At 46.9% G+C, this 13,139-nt stretch overlaps 1 protein-coding gene across 7 annotated transcripts in view; it reads right to left on the reverse strand.

The window, feature by feature from the left end:
• LOC102449711 (DEP domain-containing mTOR-interacting protein-like) overlaps window positions 1-13,139 on the reverse strand; it is a 60,941-nt gene that overhangs the window by 40,641 nt on the left and 7,161 nt on the right. For 3 of the 7 annotated variants that reach the window (XM_075901053.1, XM_014578266.3, XM_006132499.4), the window contains exon 1: window positions 721-1,119. The exons of 1 other annotated variant lie outside the window; for it this stretch is intronic. Coding sequence is in view for 1 of the 6 variants with exons in the window: in XM_014578264.3 (XP_014433750.2) it covers window positions 721-806 (86 nt within the window). In the remaining 5 variants the exon portion in view is untranslated. Of the gene's footprint in view, window positions 1-720; window positions 1,122-13,139 lie in introns of those variants that run through there. 3 more of the 7 variants (XM_014578264.3, XM_006132498.4, XM_006132501.4) reach the window with 3 other exon arrangements.

Below are 13,139 nucleotides of genomic sequence, written 5' to 3' on the forward strand. Positions count from 1 at the left end.
TTTATTTAAATACATTTTTCCCTTAACTTGGGAAGTTTGGGAGAAGACAGTCACAGCCCATGCTAAAAGTCCAAGGATGTTTATTAAAAAGAAATGGATTTTTATAAAAGACAAGTTTGGAAATAGAAAAGGGGTGTCAGAAAATACCTTAGAAGAGACGTGTATGTAAAATATATATATATATTCCCCTGCCTTTGGCATTTGCATTTTCACACCAAAAGCTATGAATGGGACACATCCAGCCTACTTAATTAGCTTAATTAACATAGGTCCTACAATTGACAGGTTTTGGTGGTGTTATATTTACCATGGATTGTCATTTCCACACTACTTATCTGATGAAGTGGGTTTTGCCCACTAAAGCTCATGATCCTATATATTTGTTACCCTCTAAGGTGCCACGGACTGCTCATTGTTTTTAAACATTACAGACTAAGACCTCTGAGACTTAGAAGGGACCAATTCTGGTCACGGGAAAATCCCAGAAGGAAGAAAAGTTTTGCACAGAAAGAGTGGGGGCCCCTAGACAGTTTGTAGCCACAAGCCAATAGCTCTTTTAGCCATTCCATTTTAGCTTCTTTTCGTCTTTGTTTCTCTTTTCTCTCCCCCCCCCCCCAATCAAACTGCATTCACCGCCTGATTAATAATTACAACACAGCCAGAGCAGGCAGAGGGTGACAGCAACCCTCCCTCACCCCACACTGTCTGAGCTCCCCATACCTCAGCTGCTCTCCCGCAATCATCACCTCTGCCCGGTGATGTCTCTCCGTTGCTTTCTTCTTCAGGCTGTTGCTGATACTCTCCATCCCGGCTCAGGCGCACATCAGAGGTAGTAAAAGCTTAGTGGTGCATGGAGAGGGCTGGCGCAAACCGCTGCCTCCCAGCTCCAGGGAACTATTCAGGGAGCTCTTTGACAGCTGCAGCTGACTTCCCATTGACTTTCCTGCTTCTCTGTTTACAGTATGCGCGACTGCCAGAGTCAACTGATTAGCACAGCCCGGCTCCACTCCTCCTTAGCAAAGCTAGGGCACCTGGCTTAGGCTCGGAGAGAAAATGGGAGGCAGGAATTCAGGAGCACTCAGGGGGCTGTTTGTAAAGGATGATTACCCCCTCCCCACTCCTCCTCCCCCCATATCCTTTATACAGAGTCCTGGCTGCATAACAAGTAGGGGCCGGTACCTGATGTTCTTGTCCTTCAGCAGGTCATTTGGAGGCGGAGCCTGCTGCAATCTGATTCTTGCTTTGGGTTCCTCCCTTTCTCCCTGCAAACTGCCTTGGGAATGAAAGAGCCCCTCTGTTCTACCTGGGGGAAGCCAGCTGGCTGCTCCACCAGGCTCAGCACCCTAGCATTGTTGCTGCCCGTGGCCTGCAGCTGCTTTCACAAACAACTCTAAGGTTGAGGAGGAAGGTGTGGTTTTCAGTAGGCTGTAGAACAGCCAGAGGGCTGCTAACCCACAAAAAAAAAAAAAAAAAAAAAAAAAAATCAACCTGGGGATGCACACAAGTGAGAAGCAAAAAAAAAAAAAACCCTTCACTGACATGGCCCCGACTGAAAAGGAGAACGACACAAGCCACTCCCTACCTTCCCATTGCACACCAGAGCCTAGGAGGGCTCCGACTAGTAGATTTTGTGTGCTCCAGCCCAACGGGGGAGCGGGGGATATAGGGACTGGAGCACCAGCATGGGCTCCCCAACATTGGGGGGAGCCCTGTGCCTCAGAGGCTGGATTCCAGCAAGTCAGGGTCCACAGGTTCCCCACCTTCCTAACCCCAGAGGTTGCCCCACCCCTGCTGTACAGCGAGGCTCTCCCCAGAAAATCGGGGGGGGGGGGGGACTGCTCACTAAGAAGCTGAAATAAGCTGAGCAAGATCAGAGATGGACCCTGCACGAGGGCAAGTCACAGGAGTAAGTAGTTTGGGGTTAGTGACAACAGCAACTAACCACCATGTGACAGACAGGGTCGGGCTTCGCCCCTGATCTTCCCTCTCCCAGCAGGGTTGGTGCCCAAGGGGATCCTCGCCACTGCTAGAACAAAGACTCAGGGTGGAGTCATCCACCTGGAGCCAGGGCTGGACCGAGCCATTCCGGTGCCCTGGGCAGACAGGTTAATTGCACCCCGGGTTGGGGGAGGGCACATGGGAGCAGCCATGGGGGTAAGGGCGCTGCTGGCCAGCGCTGCAGGGGTTAACGCAGCCCCCATCCCGGGCGGCCGCTGCAGGGTGGCCACTGGGAGCTGCTGCAGCCTGCGATCCGGGAGCCGGGTGCATGGTGCCTGATGGCAGCTGTAAGGGGTGCTATGCGCTATGCGCCCCTTACAGCTGCCATCAGGCACCCCTCCATAGGTTGGTGCCCTGGGCAGCTGCCCGGCTAGTCCATGCCTTAATCTGGCCCTGCCTACAGCATCCAGAAGCAGCTTCTGGAAGCCACAGGGACCTGCATTCCCCAGGAGCGGTGGGATACGAGAATAGTTTAGGACACACGTACAAGCTACTGACACAACAGGCTTCCCCTGCCAGAACAAGCCTTGCAGTCCCCAGGAGCTGGCACCTCGCAGAGGGTACTTTGTGCCCAGCATACACACCTTGACAACAACAGGCCCCAGCGTGAGAATTAAAAAGGAATGTGCAAACTCATACCTCCCGATGCCAACAGGGCCCTTGCGCTCTGCTGCCGGCTGGGGACAAAGTCAGTTGACTCTCATGTGAAACACTGAAGCTGCTTTCCAAAGGCTTCAGGAGGCAGGAGCTGTGCACTAACGTACAGGCAAGCCACACAAACAGGTCAGGGAAAGATCTGCCTGAAATGGTGACCCTTGACTAGGCAACAAGATGGCTATGTCTACACTCGCGGCTTCTTGCACGAGTAATATGCAAATGAGGCTAAGCGAGGAATAACACCGAGCCTCATTTGCATACCTAATGAGCTGCCTTTTCAGAAGAGGCTTTTGTGCAAGAAAGAGCATCTACACTGCCCGTTCTTGCACAAGAAAAACCTTCTTGTGCAATGCCGTTCTTCCTAAAAAGTAATAGGAGTAACGGCATTGCGCAAGAGGGTTTTTCTTGCACAAGAAGGGGCAGTGTAGATGCCCCTTCTTGCGCAAGAGCCTCGTCTGATAAAAAATGGCAGCTCATTCGATATGCCAATGAGGCTCGGCGATGTTCCACGCTTAGCCTCATTGGCATATTACTCGCGCAAGAAGCCGCGAGTGTAGACATAGCCGATGTGTTCTCACCTCTGGATAGTTCGCATTTGTCAACTAACGTCTTCACTAGGATTGGCCCTCACAATAATGGAGCCTGCCTCGGACTAATTTTGAGGCTCCCCTGTAATAGGGACACACTATTTCGATTTGGTTATTTCAGGAGTCATGTCAAATTTAGTTATTTTGAAATAATTGCCTAGTGTAAACATGCCCTCAGAAACCACTGCACCTCCATGTTTGGCCCCTTCTCGGTCAGACCTGCTGGAGGCACTGCAAATGTCTCCAGCAATTTCGGACTATGGAAAGTCACACGTGCTCCAAGCCCTACATGCATTAATAGGAGACGGACTCGCTGTTCTCAACTGCTCAATTTCCACTCCCCCCCCCGCATCTTTGATTTTTTTCCCCCCTGAAGTAAGAGAGGATGAGAGCTGTCAGCTCTGGAGTAGGCCCCATTTGTTCTCTGGAGATGTGAAAGATACCATGATCTATTCTTGTGTTGTTGGCCAGTATTAGAATCATGGAATGCTAGAACTGGAAGGGACCTCGAGAGATCATCAAATCCAGTCCCCTGCCCTCATGGCAGGTATTACCTCTCCCCCACCTCCCTCACTTGCATGCTGAACACCAGAGGCTGCTGAATTTCTGTGCTGTATTTAGGATTTATGAAGCATTGGCCTGAAAGTTTCTATGTAAATATACCACTAAAGGCCCTGTATTTCACTAACCCCCTACCTCTTCATCCAGGAGGGCTGGGTCTGTCTAGAATCTAGATGGTCACAGTGATTTCTGAGGTAATTTGAGCATAGGGTCAGAAGTCAGCATGTGGTGGGTACTGCTCTTGTCAGAGCCAGCCTGACAGGGCACCTCTGTAACGGTGTGCACCTAGGGCTTGGGCTCTATGTATATGTCCCCTGCCTTAGCAGAGGTTTTATTCATAGCATGGATTATGATCTACAATGTTACTCCAGTGCAGACACAAAGGCTACGTCTAGACTGGCATGATTTTCCGCAAATGCTTTTAACGGAAAAGTTTTTCTGTTAAAAGCATTTGCGGAAAAGAGCGTCTAGATTGGCATGGATGCTTTTCCGCAAAAGCACTTTGGCACGGACGCTTTTCCGGAAAATCTAGACACAGTTTTGTGCAAGAAAGCCCTGACTGCCATTTTCGCAATCGGGGCTTTTTTGCACAAAGCAATACCGTGTTGTCTACACTGGCCCTCTTGCGCAAAAGCATTTGTGCAAGAGGGCCTTTGTCTGAACGGTAGCAGCACAGTATTTCCGCAAGAACACGGACAATCTTACATGAGATCGTCAGTGTTCTTGCGGAAATTCAAGCAGCCAGTGTAGACCGCTGGCAAGTTTTTCCACAAAAGCAGCTGCTTTTGCCGAAAAACTTGCCAGTCTAGATGCAGCCCAAGCCTTTAGCAATGTCTACTCCAACTTACTCCATGTCTTAGACCACCATATTCCCCTTTACACTTGTCAATACCATTCCTCCTGCAAGTCAGAAGGGAACCGGACATGCTCCTTCGACCTGGTCACTGGGAATCGGGCATCTGGTCTCCCTGCAAGTGATTCCAGTGCCAGACAGCCCGGAAGTGAAGGACCTGAGCTCTGAACCACTGCAATGACAGGCCAATCAACATCTCACAGACCACTGAACTAGCTCCCATGCTGTAACACAATGGGTGGTTTCATTGATAATTCGGCGATTTGAACTTTTATTGGAAAGTGTTCAGGAATATGGTCAGAAATGACTTAACCATGTGCCAGCAGCATCCTGGTTATATGGTCATAGAAGATCTAAACGTAAACCTTGTATCCAAAAATCCATTGTAGTGCCTCCCCTCAGCCTAAAACATCTCTCAAATTGAGATGGTCCTTTTGAGTTATAATTTGACATAAGATATCAGGCTACGGCATTCATTGATTTCCAATTGTTCCACTACATGCAACAATGATGAAATAATTAATAGACTGCAGTCATTTCTATTTCAGTGTCTCCAATTAAATTCCTATGGGGGCTTGGAGTATATCCTTGGGGATGGCGGGGAGACTCAGCCTTAAGATAACCAGATGTGTCCCCCTTTGACTTGGTCCTATATCTATTTTAGCTAATGCAGTCCTCCTCCTGACATAGTCAGGACTGCATAGATCTGAATGCAGTTCAGGAACCTAAAATCAAAGTCACTCACCTAGAATCAAATCCCCTAAGTCCAAAATCAATGTTCATAAGGCCTTCCTCATACAAACAGGCACTACTTGCAGTAACACTGTGTATGATTTGTTTTTTGCAGGTCTTAACAAGTAAGTAGGCCCTCATCTTGCAAAGACTTAACACTCATGCTTAATTTTGTGCACATGAGAAGCCCTACTAAAGTTAAGCATGTGCAAGATTGGGATCTAATTGTCAATAAAAAGTAAACACACAAGGGTCTCTCACCCATGCCATAATATTTGCTTATGTCGTGCCACCTGTTTTGGCCCATCAACATCTACTCCCAGGGAAGGTTACACCTCAGCTACTGCTGGTCTTTTCCATCAATACTTAGACAAATTGGAGGATTGGGCCACAAGAAATCTGATGAGGTTCAACAAGGACAAGTACAGAGTCCTGTACTTGGGATGGAAGAATCCCAAGCATAGTTACAAGCTGGGGACCAACCAGTTAAGTAGTAGTTCTGCAGAAAAGGACCCGGGGGTTACAGTGGATGAGAAGCTGGATATGAGTCAACAGTGTGCCCTTGTAGCCAAGAAGGTTAATGGCATATTAGGTTGCATTAAGAGGAGCATTGCCAGCAGATCCAGAGATGTCATTATTCCTCTTTATTCGGCTTTGGTGAGACCACATCTGGAGTATTGTGTCCAGTTCTGGGCCTCCCGGTACAAAAAGGATGTGGACGCATTGGAGAAGGTCCAGCGGAGGGCAACTAAAATGATTAGGGGGCTGGAGCATATGACTTATGAGAAGAGGCTGAAGGAGTTGGGTTTGTTTATTCTGCAGAAGCGAAGAGTGAGAGGGGATTTGAGAGCAGCCTTCAACTTCCTGAAGGGAGGTTCCAAAGAGGATGGAGAGAAGCTGTTCTCAGTAGTGACAGATGGCAGAACAAGGAGCAATGGTCTCAAGTTGTGGTAGGAGAGGTCCAGGTTGGATATTAGGAAAAACTATTTCACTAGGAGGGTGGTGAAGCACTGGAATGGGTTACCTAGGGAAGTAGTGGAGTCTCCATCCCTAGAGGTGTTTAAGTCTTGGCTTGACAAAGCCCTGGCTGGGTTGATTTAGTTGGGATTGGTCCTGCCTAGAGCAGGGGGCTGGACTTGATGACCTTCTGAGGTCTCTTCCAGCTCTATGGTTCTATGATTCTAGGATACTAACTTCTTTTCCCCAGGTAGAGGCAACACTCAGAAATAATGCTATTCCATCTGCAAAGGCCAACAGAACCACCAGGAAGTAGTTAATTAAAGTTGCTGACATTGGATGTACATGTAGTCTTATTCCCTTCATCTCAGACAGGAGTGGAAAATAATGGCTGGCAGACACAAGCAAAAACCAAGACTGATGTAAAGAAAAAAAAAAACCTCGCAAAAGAAAATGCGGGGGCCAGGGAAGACAGGCCAGGGAGTGAGCCACATCAGCTAGGGAGATGTTTTGCTTCAATTAGATGCCTAATAAAGCCGCAGCAGTAATAAACCAGCTGCCAGATTTAATTAGATCAGCGTAGGCAGCAGTTCACCATACAGTAACTGCAAACTGGATAGCTAATATCCCCACCAGAACACTATCTCTGTGACATTGATGATTGAGTGGTGTTCTTTGATGGAGAACACAGCCATCTGCCTGAACTAGGTCATTAAACTCAACCTCACCCCTTGGGCACTTCCATGGCACAGCTACAGATTGAAGTTTGCAGCTCAGGCCCATCCCGTTTGTATGTTTGTTCTGAGACCAGCACACTTCATTCAACTCCGGCATGTGCCAGGGAGATCCAGATCTCAAAAGCATGGTTATATTCTATTTCTAGAAGAATGGGACCAGGAGGAAAGGAGAAAATGAGAGCCACTTTTGCTATCTTAGGTTAGATCCCACTACCAAGATGGACTGTGGCCTTAATGCAAACTTCAATTCAGTTCTTCACTGCAAGAATTGAGCTTGATGAAAGCTCTTCAGCTGAGGACAGGCTGAGCAGCTAGGCTCCATTCACCCTGGGTGTAGTCAGTTGTTTTATGCTGCCTGACAGCTTACTGAGGGTGTTTCTTTTAAATGATTGAGATGAGTCAAAGAGAACATCCCAGTCATTCATAAACACAAGCTATTGATTTATTAATAAATACATACATTGGTTGATTGGATTTCCTGGTGACAGACTAAGCAAAGGAGAGAGACTTCGTGAGTGGGACAGCCAGAAGGGATACGTGATCTTACATGCCAGTCACTCACAAGACCTAAGGGCTGTGTCTAGACTGCATCCCTTTTCCGTAAAAGGGATGCAAATTAGACATCTCAATTGCAAATGAAGCGGGAATTTAAATCCCCCCGCTTCATTTGCATAAACATGGCTGCCGCTTTTTTCCCCCGCTCCGAGATTTATCAGAAAAAAGCGCCAGTCTAGACGGGGATCTTTCAGAAAATAAAGCCTTTTCCGAAAGATCCCTTATTCCTTATTTTAAGAGGAATAAGGGATCTTTCGGAAAAGGCTCTATTTTCCGAAATATCTCCGTCTAAACTGGCGTTTTCCGGCAAAGCTCCGAGCCGGAAAAAAGCGGCAGCCACGTTTATGCAAATGAAGCGGGGGGGATTTAAATTCCTGCTTCATTTGCAATTGCAATGTGTCCAATTTGCATCGCTTTTACGGAAAAGGGATACAGTCTAGACACAGCCAAGAAGTTAGAAAGACAACAGTTGTTTTGGATACTCCAGACCCTCATCCTCAATGTGCTTAGGAGTCTAACTACCACAGGTTTTAATGGGAGTGGAGTTCCTAAATACATTTGAAGATCTGGGCCCTAGTTCGTGCCCTTGGGATTCGTCTCGTGTTCTGTGTAACCTAGTCTAAGATGTCCCCAGACATGCAGTTTCTACAACTTCCCTTTGGAGGCTGTTCTGCAATTCATTGATCTCCTGCTCAGGCCAAATTCATTCTTGGTATAACTATACTGGTTTGAGTAGCATTACACCCCAGGGATATATCTGATTCTTTTAGCTCAGATCCTTCATTTAGCTGCATAACTTCTGCTCAGCCCCTCCTCATGCCACCTTTGTTAATGCTGCTTCTTGTTCGGCATTCACACACTTCCGCTGGCTGTCGATAGCTCTCACATTCCCCCATTAGTTATAGCAGTAGGCATGCTATTACCCCAGCTTATGTTAACCTTTCCACCCATGTTAATCCCCTTAGGCCTAGACTCTCCCTTGTGGTAGTCCTCCTTCACCAAACATCCTTTCTGATACCGAAGTGCCCAGAAATGCAGCATTCTGAGAATGGCTCCAACTCAGGGCTCCTGAGATAATTCTTCTCTCTCTGTTACAATTGACTTGCTCACATCAAAGCAGGCCCAGTTTTGTGGTGATACAGAGTTTGCGGTGTGGTATCTAAATAATCTATTTTCAAAACCACAGTGCACTGTATGCATACTGAGAGAGCCGAAGAGAACGAGAATCCACCAGAGCCATCAGAACTTACTCCCCTTATCTCCCAGAGAGTCCACTCCTTTAGTTACAATTAACAGGCTGTTTTCTTTTTCCAGAAGACTAAAACATTAACAGAGCGTGAGAAGCAGAACAATCAGCTCTGTTATCCTCTAGTATATCCAACTGCTTAACAACCAATGGCTTCATCCAGTCCATAGAGACAGCACAGAGACTGAAGAGAGTGCAAACCCACTAGAGATGTTGTATCCTTGACTTTAAATGGAACTACACCAAGGATGGATTCAGACATTTGAGAGAGAGGTGAGTGCTTGGGCCCTGATCTATAGAAGTATCCTTGAAAAAGTGGAAATTAGGCAACTAAAACCTCTTCAAGAGCTGAGTCTTAATCTGACAGGTTTCCGTATGCCTTGCTATTAAGACAATGAGGTTTCCTGCAGTAAAGGTCAAATTCTGATACCCTTTACTCATGCTGAGAGCTCTCTTACATGATAAATAACCTCTCTGAAGTAAACCAGTCCTGCTCAAGGTGAGTAAAGACACCAAGATCAGCCCCACAGTGTATGACTGTGTCTAAGATTGAAGAGTCTTTTATTTAATGTTACATCTGATGGCGCTATTGTAGATTAGAGGGGAATTCCCGTAGGCCACGTCTCCACTTGCCGAGTTGAAGATTGATCTTCTGGCATTCAATTTAGTGGGTCTAGTAAAGACCCTCTAAATCAAACCCTGAGGGTACCCCCGGTCAGTGCCAGTACTCCTCGCAGTTGTGAGGAGTAAAGGAAGACAACAGGAGCATTTGCTCCCATCCATCTCCCAATGTGAAGATGGCGCTAAGCTCAACTTAAGGCATGTGGACTCCAGCTACGTTATTTACCTTAAGCCGACCTTCCGAGTCTAGTATAGGCCTGGCCTTAATGATTAAATAAGACTAGCGGTCTGAATCTCATTTATACTAGCACCCCTCTGTGGTGGGCTGGTAGTGGCAGTGTAACTGCAATTTTCATCCACTTCCAGAGTGGCATGAAGGGGTATTCATATACACGAGAACCAGCCCTATATCCTTTTCTCCATTTGTCTGAGACCTAGTAACCAGCCAACAGGGATGGTGCACCCGTATTACCACAAAGGCACCAACTCAGATAGGTATCAAACTTGAGCTTACTTCCGAAAGGTCATGCAAGGCATCCATCCTAACTCGGAAGGTGAGCTGTGTGCCATTCACTGTTAAAAGCAACAAGAAATCAGCATACAGAACCCCAGGTTCTCGGCAGCTTGGGAGGAATCAGTGTGTTAAATTACTATCCAAAATACATGGTTAGAGGACTGCCCATATCCTGTCCCTTATTCCTCTGGCATGTTGTCCTCTAAAAGCAATTAGTTTAATCTTCCACTCTTTGTTACTGAATCCTACCAGACACATTTTGGATCTCAGCTTCTGGGTAATTTGCTTCTTAAGCTGTGAAGAGGCAGGCAACCTTCAGTGAGAGGCAGCTGTGTGCATGCCCTCAAAAGAACTGTCTATGATGCCGGGCTTGGTAGATTGTGTCTGCTGGCAGACTCAGATGCACAATTCTGAATCCTGTAAAGAAGATGGATTTTTAAAAACACTTTGGCTACGTCTAGATTGCATCCCTTTTCCATAAAAGGGATGCAAATTAGACGTATCGCAATTGCAAATGAAGCGGGGATTTAAATCTTAAAATGAGCGATAAGGGATCTTTCGGAAAAGGCTTTATTTTCCGAAAGATCCGCGTCTAGACTGGCGCTTTTTTCCGGCAAAGCTCCGAGTCGGAAAAAAGCGGTAGCCATTTTTATGCTAATGAAGCGGGGGGGGGGATTTAAATCCCCTCTTCATTTGCAATTGCGATAAGTCTAATTTGCATTCCTTTTACGGAAAAGGGATGCAGTCTAGACAGCCTTTTTGTATGAAACCAAAATAGACCTTGAAGGAGTGAAAGTATTTGCCAGGACATAAGAATAGCCATACTGGTCTGATCAATGGTCCCCCCAGCCCAGTAGCCTGTCTTCTGATTTGACCTGTGCCTGATGCTTCAGAAGAGATGGACAGAACAGGGCAATGTCAAGTGATCCATCTCATGTTGTTCAATCACAGTTTCTGGCAGCTGGAGATTTAGGGACACCCAGAGCATGGGGTTGCATCCCTGCCCATCCTGACTAATAGCCATTGATGGCCCTAACCTCCATGAACTTCTCTCATTCTTTTTTTGAGCCCACTCATACTTTTGGCCTTCACAACATCCCCTGGCAATGAGTTCCACAGGTTGACTGTTGTGACAAGAAATAGTTCCTTTGGTTTTAAACTGCTGCCTGTTACTTTTATCGGGTGACTCCTATTTCTTATGTTATGCAAAGGGGTCAATTACCTTTCTTTGTTCACTTTCTCCATACATGTGTTTTTCCAGGAGAGGCTCTCTTTTGTGAGCATCATGATCTCCAAGCTCAGAACACAGCATATTTAGAAACCATTCTTTTATCATCACCTTTCTCTGGGATCAAATTCTCAGCATTGTTTATTGAAGGGGAGGATGCTGTACTCTACATCTCTGATGAATCACAGGGTACGTCTAAACTACATGGCTCCGTCGATGGAGCCATGTAGATTTGTTGTTTTGGCAAAGGCAAATGAAGCCGCGATTTAAATGATTGTGGCTTCATTTAAATTTACATGGCTGCCGCGCTGAGCCGACAAACAGCTGATCAGCTGTTTGTCGGCTCAGCACGCTAGTCTGGACGCTCCCCTGCCGACATCAAAGCCCTTTGTCAACAGCCCCGGTAAACCTCATCCCACGAGGAATAACGGGGCTGCCGACAAAGGGCTTTGATGTCGGCAGGGGAGCGTCCAGACTAGCGCACTGAGCCGACAAACAGCTGATCATTTAAATCGCGGCTTCATTTGCCTTTGCCTATCTGTCTAATCTACATGGCTCCATCGACGGAGCCATGTAGTTAAGACACCCACAATGTGTTCTCCAAGCTACCCAGTTAAACACGGAGGGGAATCGTTCTCCTCTCCTGTATAACAGTTTTATGCCTGCATAAGTGTTGACTTCAAATTATTTCACACACACCAGTGTAAATGTGATCGGCCTTATTGATACGAAGTTTTGCATCCATGGCATGCTTCATGTCTCTCTCCCCTTTAGCCTTCATTGCTAAGGTCAGTGGGATGAAAACATGGGAGGAGATTCTAGGCTGCATCCCCAAAGGTGTCGTACTCACAGCACAGCCCAGAGACTACAAGGAGGCTTTATTCCACCTTTTGACCTTCCTTATTCCCGGCTAATCCCTCTGGGAGTCCTGGGGACCTTGGCATAAAACAGAAGGGCTTTAATTTCCATTGTGTTTTACCCAAAGCAGCCTGGGGCTGCTCTGTGCTGACAAGCAGCTGAGAGTCCCCAGAATTACATACCGTATGAAGTCCCCTCTCCTTCCATCAACATAACCCCTGAACCAAGGCAGCCTGCATAAGGCAACCTATGGCCCTTCTTTACTGTACCTCTGTAATTCTCTGCTCAGTGGGTAAGCTTGGTCCTCTTCTGTACCCAAACCACAGAGGATATGGGTCTGCTTCAGCCTCCCATCCCCATTCTAGAGGCTTGGAATTTAGCTCAAACTGAAGGAAATCATGTCTAGAAATGTCTGGTTCAGTCCTTGTGATGTCTCTCATGTTGGTGATCATCATATCTGCTCCAGAGAAGTTCTTTCTTGGATTGCTATGGCTTTTGGAGCTTCAGGGGCCAGCTCCAGCAGCATACAGGGGCTGGGCAGAATTCAAATGAGTTCAGAATTTGAATGAACTCGGTTGTTTCACCAAAACCCTTTCTTCCCGTAGCTACACTGAGCAGAAGGAGCAATGAAACCTTTTACTACACAAGCCAGACCTATGCTGGTTTTCGTCTCACCCAGTAGGAAAGGATTCCCTTTATGCTAATGAAGGAGTCTCAGATGTGTATCCAATTGGCTAAATAACTCTTCAGTGATTACATTGGCCTTGTCCAAGCCAAACAGTGGTGTAAGTCTGGCCAGGCAAATAAGAGCAATGATGGACTGTTTGCATTAAAAGGCTCTTTATATATGTACACACACACACAAACCATAGTGCCCCCTGTTGTAACCTGTGTCCCACTGACCATGCTGCATCCTATACTCAGGGAAACACCGACTCCCCTTGTACACCTGGACAGGTTCTGAGAAAAGCCAAAAATCCTGACCCCTGCCTTAGGACTCCTTTAGTAGGGGCACTGTCTTCTACTGTTGCCGGC

Source organism: Pelodiscus sinensis, chromosome 18 (assembly GCF_049634645.1).
Source record: "Pelodiscus sinensis isolate JC-2024 chromosome 18, ASM4963464v1, whole genome shotgun sequence".
Lineage (NCBI taxonomy): Eukaryota > Metazoa > Chordata > Testudines > Trionychidae > Pelodiscus > Pelodiscus sinensis.